The sequence below is a fragment of the Merops nubicus genome, unplaced genomic scaffold, assembly GCF_000691845.1.
Source record: "Merops nubicus isolate BGI_N331 unplaced genomic scaffold, ASM69184v1 scaffold18563, whole genome shotgun sequence".
NCBI classification, from domain to species: domain Eukaryota; kingdom Metazoa; phylum Chordata; class Aves; order Coraciiformes; family Meropidae; genus Merops; species Merops nubicus.
In genome coordinates this window covers 12,899-21,533 of record NW_008597102.1, presented here as the reverse complement: position 1 = coordinate 21,533, position 8,635 = coordinate 12,899, and the positions used below count along the sequence as shown (strand labels likewise).

General features: G+C 41.1%; 1 protein-coding gene across 1 annotated transcript in view; it reads right to left on the bottom strand.

Moving 5' to 3' along the window:
• Positions 1-165: 165 nt before the first annotated feature.
• The window catches only part of LOC103769415 (oxysterol-binding protein-related protein 1-like), a gene marked incomplete at its 3' end in the record, with an annotated part of 17,242 nt that continues 8,772 nt past the window's right edge, over positions 166-8,635 (bottom strand). Inside the window, exons 6-13 of the mRNA XM_008936611.1 lie at positions 7,576-7,720; positions 6,959-7,026; positions 6,837-6,881; positions 5,724-5,797; positions 5,580-5,643; positions 4,559-4,660; positions 2,859-2,984; positions 166-247 (exon numbers count right to left, since the gene is read on the bottom strand). Of these exons, the coding sequence (XP_008934859.1) occupies positions 166-247; positions 2,859-2,984; positions 4,559-4,660; positions 5,580-5,643; positions 5,724-5,797; positions 6,837-6,881; positions 6,959-7,026; positions 7,576-7,720 (706 nt within the window). The remainder of the gene's footprint in view (positions 248-2,858; positions 2,985-4,558; positions 4,661-5,579; positions 5,644-5,723; positions 5,798-6,836; positions 6,882-6,958; positions 7,027-7,575; positions 7,721-8,635) is intronic.

The window sequence follows — 8,635 nt, the reverse complement described above, 5'->3', positions numbered from 1 at the left end:
TTTTCAAACTGCTTTTTGTGAAGAATTGTTTCGTTGGATTACAAATTACAAAGGCTTTCAAATAAAACATTCACATGTGTTATGAAACCTTACTTCTCTTTGCAAAATAAAAATTTGGCAAAAATTCAGTTAGTTCAGACCACATTTTAGAAGAATAAGTTTTACCTTTTGTAGCATCCAATGATTTAGCCATTGCAAGGAAGTCTGAAATCTCTTTACTCAGTCTCTGTTGGCATGCTTGTGCTTTCTGAAAGACAGTGAGGATATCTAGTTCAGAAGTGCCTGGTTCTAAGGAAAGCATGTTTATTATCTTAATTATACTGAAATTTTCTAATTTGGAGGGCATTAAATCTTACAGATTCCCAGGGACAGAAACAGATACATTAAAGCTGAAAGAAATTACCTGAAGTACCTTAAAAGACACACAATCAAACAGAAGACTTATGCATATTGTAATGCTGACCAGTTTTGGTTTGAATTTGCATTTTGGAGGGCATTAAATCTTACAGATTCTCAGGGACAGAAACAGATACATTAAAACTGAAAGAAATTAACTGAAATAGCTTAAAAGACACACAATCAAACAGAAAACTTATGCACATTATAATGCTGGCCAGTTTTGGTTTGAATTTGCACGGCAAGCCAAACCTCAGAGCTATGTTTATGTACCACTTTCTGCATTTTCCCTCCTTTTTGTTAATAAATTTGAAAATCCAGGAAGAGCCATCACTTGTTCTTTGACAGATCTAAGGCCACAGTCAGCAGGTGCCTAGGTTAACTGATGTATGGCAGTGCCATGCACAAAAACCACCCCAAGATGATATTCCAAGCTTACATTTGAACTTGGAGACAGTTCTCTAATAGATAATACCATCTAGGAACTGCCAGCACCAGTTACCCTCCCATCTCTGGTCCCTCAGACAAGGCAGGTACTTGAAACAAGACTCATTCTAATCAGAATTATTTAGCACTGAGAAGCATCAATTAACTACAGGTTTGGATGTCTCTCAGACCAACTTAATCCCACCCACCCAAAAAGGTGAGGACTCTCAACCCCAAGGAGCAGCCCTGGGCAGTGTCCTGATGCAAAGGGAGACTGCAGGCTCACTGCTCTGACCCAGGAGTGGCTCTGTTTGCCCTCTGACAGAGCTCCACTCACACCCTCCCAGTCAAATCTGATCTGTGCTCATATATGGTCACTGGTCTGGAAACTTCTCTTGATTAAGGTGTTCTGTTGGCTGGGGGCCTTGCCTATCTTAGCCCTCAACCAAGGTGTGTAGGTGACCACAGTCACCAGGCAGCTGGGCAGCTCCACACCCAAACTACAGCTTCCAAGTTTAACTCTTTCCTTGCAGCAGTAGAGAAGTTTTGGTCTTTATTGGAGCAGGTGCCCCTGCCACAAGCTACTTTGAGTTCTTGTACTAAAAGCTATGGTACAAACCACCTGGGGTGCAGCCACATGAAGATTTTTGTGTCAGTGTTAAAGGATTTTAGTACATGTATGGCAAACAGCAAGAATCACAGGCTGAATCCTAGTATTATCAAGGAGGACTCATTTCCATTCCAGGTCTGGGCAAGCACTGCACAACACACCTAGTGGGACCTGAGGTGGTAAAGGATCATTTCTAGGCCATTTCACTGTCTGGTTCACAGGGGTAGAGCTCACTGAAGGTTTGCTCTGTCACCTCCACTCTTGGTGTCACCAAGTACAGTTCACAAGGCTCCCTCTCCTGGCTTAAAGTCTCAAGCAGCTTTCTACTTGACAGGAGTGCTGGTGGGACTGAAGAACCTTGTGATAAACTTGCCATTCTGTGCACACATGACAGCAAGCAGTGCAACTACAAGCAGAATTTATGCATCTTCATTAATGACCTCAATGATAGTATACTGTGTCTGCTCAGCAAGTTTGCTGATCAGAAGCTGGGAGGTTTGGCTGCTACACCTGAAGGCTGTGCAGCCATTCAGTGAGATCTGGACAGGCTGGGGAGCTGGGCCAAGAGGAACCTCATGAGGTTCAACAAGAACAAGGGCAGAGTCCTGCCCCTGGGGAGCAGTAACAAAATGCACCAGTAGAGGTTAGGAGGAGATCTGCTGGAGAGCAGCTCTGTGGGGAGGGACCTTGGAGTCCTGGTGGACAACAAGTTGTCCATGGGACAGCAGTGTGCCCTTGTGGCCTGGAGGCCAATGGGATCCTGGGGTGCATTGAGAAAAGTGTGTCCAGGAGGACAAGGGAGGTCCTGCTGCCCCTCTGCTCTGCCCTGGTGAGACCTCCCCTGGAGTGTTGTGTCCAGGTCTGGGCTCCCCATTTCCAGAGGGACAGATCTACTGGAGAGAGTCCAGTGAAGGGCTATGAGGATGACTGGGGGACTGGAACACCTCCCCATGAGAAGAGGCTGAGAGACTTTTTTAGTCTGGAGAAGAGAAGACTTAGGGGAGTATCTAATTAATGTGTATAAATATATGAGAGCTGGGTGTCAAGAAAAAAAGGGGGAACCTCTTCTCACTTATGCCCTGTGATAGGACACGGGGCAATGGTCACAAGCTGGAGCACAGGAAGTTCCACCTCAACTGGAACAGGCTCCCCAGGGAGGTTGTGGAGTCTCCTGCCTTGGAGACTTTTCAGACCCATCTGGATGAGTTCCTGTGTGACCTGCCCTAGACTAGATGGTCCTGCTCTGGCAGGGGGGTGGACTTGATGATCTCCAGAGGTCCCTTCCAACCCCTAACATTCTGTAATTCATCTGTGGGCTGAAAGAATCATGACTTTTAGCTGGAAGTACACTCAAGTATTTCAACACAAAACAGTGCTAATATGTAAATATCTAGATATATGAACCAAATAAGTACCCAGTACACACTTTCAGGGTGTCCTGTAGGTCAGTAACAGATACTGCATCATCCTCCTCATCATCACTACTCAGCTGTTCCTGTGTGCAGTAATGAGTGCTATATGCAGAGTGATCTTCTATTGCTTCCAGCCAACTCTGGATAGAAAAAAAAAGCCATAATTAATACACATTTCAAACATCAGCCCCAGAAGACAACAGCAGACATGCAAAAGGAACAAATCCAAATTTTTTTATTGATATGGATAATATGAATAAGATATTTCTTAGTAAAATGAGACAGCTTAATAAGCAGAAAATAGATTGTTAAAACTTGTAGCACGTATTGAAGATCAGATATTCTGCTGTCAGAGTGTCACAGACTGACTTAAACACAAATGTAACCAACCCCTCAGCCTATCCAAGGTCACATAAAGCCTCATCCATTAAGACAAGACTGCAGGGAATGTGTTTTGCATCTTTGGGTTCTGTTCAGACAGCAAGGTCCCTGTGACACAGTCTGCCTTCCCATGCATGACAAACTGTGTACAAAACCTCAAGCACTACCAGAATTCAGAGGTAGACTCCTTTCCTGTTCATCAAATCAGAGTGGCTGAGGTTGGCAGGGACCTCTGGGGGTTGTCTGGTCCAACCCTCACCCTGCTCAAGCAGGGTTACCTAGAGCTGGTTGCTCAGGACCACTTCTAGATGGCTTCTGGACATCTCCAAGGATGGAGACTCTGCAGCCTCTCTGGTAACTTATGCCAGTGCTCAGCCACCCTAATGTTTTATTCTTATGTTCAGAGGGACCCTCCTGTGTTTCAGTTTGTGTCTATTGCTTCTTGTCCTGCCAACAGGTACCACCAAAATGAGCCTGTCCCTCTCTCTGCAGCCTCCCTTCAGGTGCTTACATACCTTGACAAAATCCCCCTTGAGCCTTCTCCTCTCCAGGCTGAGCAGTCCCAGCCTTTCCTACTATTAGAGATACTCTGGTCCCTTTAATCATCTTAATTGCCCTTTGTTGGGCTCTCTCCAGTATGTTTGCACCTCTCTTGTAGGGGGGAGCCTAGAAATGGACACAGTACTCAAGTTGCCTCCACACCCACCTCATCTCTAGTTAGCACACTCATAGAAAGTAATTGCACAACAAACAGCCCTTAAAAAAAGTTACTTTCTTGTTATAGCCCTTAAAAAAAGTTACTTTCTTGTTTCACAAATAGCCCTTAAAAAAAAAAGTTACTTTTTTGTTTCAAACCCACCATTTAAGAAAATACAATATTACTTTTTGTTAGAAAAAAAGTTACTTTTTTGTTTCAAACCCACCATTTAAGAAAATACAATATTACTTTTTGTTAGGTCATCCGAGAGGACAGCTAAAAGAATGTGTCATTAAACATTCTTCGGTTCAATGTAAACTGTGAAAGAAAGTGCAACAGAAGGGAATAGAAATTTACCACATGGAGAAGAAAAAGAGCAAGTTAGACCACAGGGCTTAACACAGGCACAGAGTGAGAAAAGAAGGTGGCTCTAATTTTCAAGAATAGAATTACAAACTGGCCTTTATTTCTGTTTAGTCTAGAGTCATGATAAAAGCTTCAATATTTGCATTTATGTTACCAAATCCTGATGATCAAGACACTGAGCCCAGTAATAATGCAGCCACAACCAGTATGCAAATTACTCATTAGAGAGTTTACTGCTTTTTAAAGCCTTTGATAAGGAGTCATCATTACCTCTCTAGTTTGAGAAGGAAGGCTAGTTTTAGGAATCTTGAAACGATGAACAGTGTCATCAAAACATCTGACAGAAAAGAAGCAGCTGTCTGTAGATTTTACCTAAAAATTAGAAAAAAATTAGTACAACAAATCAGGAAAAGAAAGAAAAATGTAGTGAATTACTCTTAACTATGAAGGTTCTGCCTCAGCTCTGATGCAGAACAACTGTAGTTCATAAAAAGCTTTGCAAAGTGTGCTGTCTTGTGCTTTATATCATGAATGAGGATAGAGGTTATGTCAAAATTTAATATTTGTGTATCTTTGCACCACTGGATTCAGAAAAAACCAACTCAGCAGTGGTGCAAGGTTACCAATACTAAGGAAATTGTAGATTCAGAAAAGCAATGGTCACTTTTCATATAGTAACAGTATGGAACTGTAGTTTAACTGCACTTGTGGTACCAGTCTATAGAACTAGGACATAGTTTATAAAAAGTATTGAAGTGATCCTAAATTACTTTTCCTTAATCACTTCATTTTCCTGTGTATCCTGTCCTATCCTGTTTCACTTCTCTCCTCAGTTTGCCCCTTGCAAAAGGGATTCCCACCAGGGTAACAAAATTTAAGGAAGTTTTCCAAAAGTCACCTTCAGAATTGATCAGATCAGTTCAGCTGAGAGCAGCTGAAGTTGCAGCAGGAGTCAAGTACCCAGTGACAGCTACAGGAAGAGCTTTGCCATTCAGAGCTCCAAACAGCTGTTTTGCACAGCTAAAGAGGCTTGCTTTTAGGAAGCCTTATGTTTATTTAAATCTTGAAGGCTTTGGGAAGAAGTGAAGGAGTTTTCTGGCTGCTTTTTATATAAGAATACTTTGCTCGACAGGAACCAGCATTTCTTGCAACAGCACAAGCTTTTTCCCTTGCATAACACAGGTATATTCACCAAGCAAGCTGAAGTTTTCATTGTCTAGGTATGGAACACCATCCCATTAAAAAAACAAGCAAAACCCCACCAGTAGTTCCAATTCATTTCACTTCCTACCGTGCAGACAGCTTGTGTGAGATGCTTGCACCCCTGACGATGATCATTATTCACTGCATCAGCTCTTTGAAAGAAAATAAATATAATAAAGTGAAGACAGGAATTATTTCAATTGTTTTTCAGCAGTTTAAAGACACAACTTACTGTCTCCGATACCAGGAAAGGACTCCATGTTCTAGAACTATCCAGTAGAGTTTCCATCCAAAAAATCGTGAGCTCTTAAAATTAAAATAAAAATAAATTAAGAAACAGAACAAAAAAAAGGCTGGGTAAGGTTAACAGCTGCAGAGTTACTGTTCCCCAGTAATTCTGATAGCTCAAAAGCTATTCCATAAAGCTGTCAGTAGGAATCTCTTTTATGTTTTACATACCTTGGTGATCACAGCAACCTGAGAATACTTCTTGTGAATTTAGAAAGTTATTCCCATTGTCTTTTTTGGAACTACCTAAACCCCAAAGTTATGAGGAGCCTGCTAGTCAGTTAAGAACTGAAATATTAAAATGCTGCATTTTTTAGTATCACAGGGGCTGTTGATTACCACACAATTCTACTCTATAAAATCTAATAAGAAACAAACCCCACTGAGCTATCCAACTATGTTTTACCTTTCACAAGCTTTAGTACATAATTCTGATTTAAAAAACATTTCCTTTTATTACAATTGTAAGTAAACACATAGGAAAATGTACAATGAAGATAACTTGAAGGATTTTATTAAGGAACATAAAAACTAAGCAATCTTGTAGAAGATTGAGAAAAACTTTCCTTTAAAGAAGGGAAAAAAAGATTCACTAGACAATCAGAGCAAAACAAGCTTTAAACAGTTATTTGACTGACATCTCCCCTCAGAGTTTAAAAATTTCCAGGAGGTGATGACCTTGTGGCAAAGTATTAGTCCTGGATTATTAAGGATATTATATTAGCCATAGAATATGAAAGACTCTATTCAGGAAAGAAAAAAAATCTTTGCCACCACACAGACAAAGAACAAAACCTCACCACAGGAGCTTTGCCACAGAATTTACCAAGAAATACAATTTTTAGGGACTGAGGTTAAGAGGAGAGTGTAATGACTCTTGCAACTGCTTCACCCAGCCAGGCTATCTATAATTTATCCCAGAGACTAAAGTAAATTCATTTAACAAATGTATCATTGAAGACTTCCCTCATTCATCAGCTCTCACTTAAGTACCAAAAGGACATACTGACATACCTGGAGATCTTACAGCTATTTTAGAAAAGAAAATAAGACATACCTTCCATAGGAGACCTTCGTATCGTCTCAGAGGTTTGTTGATGACCTGCATAGAAATTAAAGCTCATGGAGAAATAGCTTCAGCTAGCCTTGGTATTTTAAAGAGACACAAAAAGTTCCTACCTTTCCAGTTTTACCTCCCAGTATCAGTTTCATTTCTGCACCTTGGGCGAGATCAAGGGGTGTCTGATCTGTTTGGCAGCAAAGATGAGGCATGAGAATGAGATGATGCAAAGAAGCCCAAGAGTCACCTAACTTAAATAATGTGACACTGCATTCACCCACTAAAGTTTAGTCCCACAGGCATCCACATTTGCTTGGAATTGGGGGACATAAGCTCCTCTGAGACAGAGGACAAAAAAGGCTCTGAACTTTAATGCACCAAACTGTCCTTCAGAGTTCCACCAACCACAGAGAGGCCTTGACTATAACATTTTCCCTGATCATTGAGTGGTAACATTGCTTATAGAAGCCACTAAATCTTTGTCTCCTCTTTAGGTACTTCCATTTGGTACTCAGCATCCACATTTGCTTGGAATTGGGGGACATAAGCTCCTCTGAAACAGAGGACAAAAAAAGGCTCTGAACTTTAATGCACCAAACTGTCCTTCAGAGTTCCACCAACCACAGAGAGGCCTTGACTATAACATTTTCCCTGATCATTGAGTGGTAACATTGCTTATAGAAGCCACTAAATCTTTGTCTCCTCATAACTCTTTAGGTACTTCCATGGTACTCACCATTTTTGTTCCTTATTTTAGGATCTGCTCCATTTTTCAGGAGTTTCAGTGCACACTGTTTGTGGGCACGGTATGCTGCACAGTGCAATGGTGTGTTCCCCAGCTGGTCTGTACAGTTGATATCAGGTGGTTTGGGCTTGTTCAACTGGAAAAAAAAAACCCAATGTTTTGTTTACTTATCAGTTTTCTTCCCTCTCCAGATGCTATGTTCATTCTTTTGAAAGTTAGCTGTTCCTAACTAGGATGCTTCCATGTAGATCTGACAACAAGGAGGGCATGTAGCAAGTGTTATGAGGGCAAGGACTAAGAAAATCAAGCAAGATGTTCAGCTAGAGTAAAGAACTTCTCTAGTTTTTTGCTTCTGTGTGCCCACCCAGTACCAGTTTTGCTGCATTCTGAAGTCTAACTATTGTTAGAACTTAGGATCAGAGCAGAAATCTAAATAAAAAAAGTTTTACTTGGACACAACATAAAAGTTTTGAGAAATTGAACTCATCAAGGAGAAGAGTCATTAAGCATGATACTAATCCCACTAAATCCCACTACACATCTACTCCTGTTGGATGATTGGACATGGTTGGTTGGACTAGATGACCTTTAAAGGTTCTTTCCAAGCCAAACCATTCTATGCAGTATTAGCCATTATAATGAAGCTTCCAAGCCTTGGTAGAAAAGCTAAGTCACTGTGCTAAGCAGTGTGAGGGGATGAGTCACAACTGCCTGATAATTTCAGAGAAACTCAAGCCTCCTGCATGAGCCATATGCTATCTTGGAGAAGTCACTCTGTGAGAACAGAATTCCCAGCAATTTGTCAGCATCAGCAGTAACCACCTCAAACATGCTTCAGAAATAATTCTATAGAAGCCAAACTTCTAGAAATGTTACTTACTATTTAAATGAGAAGAGAATACAAGTCAAAAAGAGACAGCTCGTGGAAGTATAACCTCATTAATGCTGAGGTCAAATCATTCAGCTCCTGGTGATTCCTTTTTTGCTGTTTCTGACCCCATCTGTCTTATATCTGCCTCCTGATTTCTTGCCTCCACACCTTTTCAGCCAC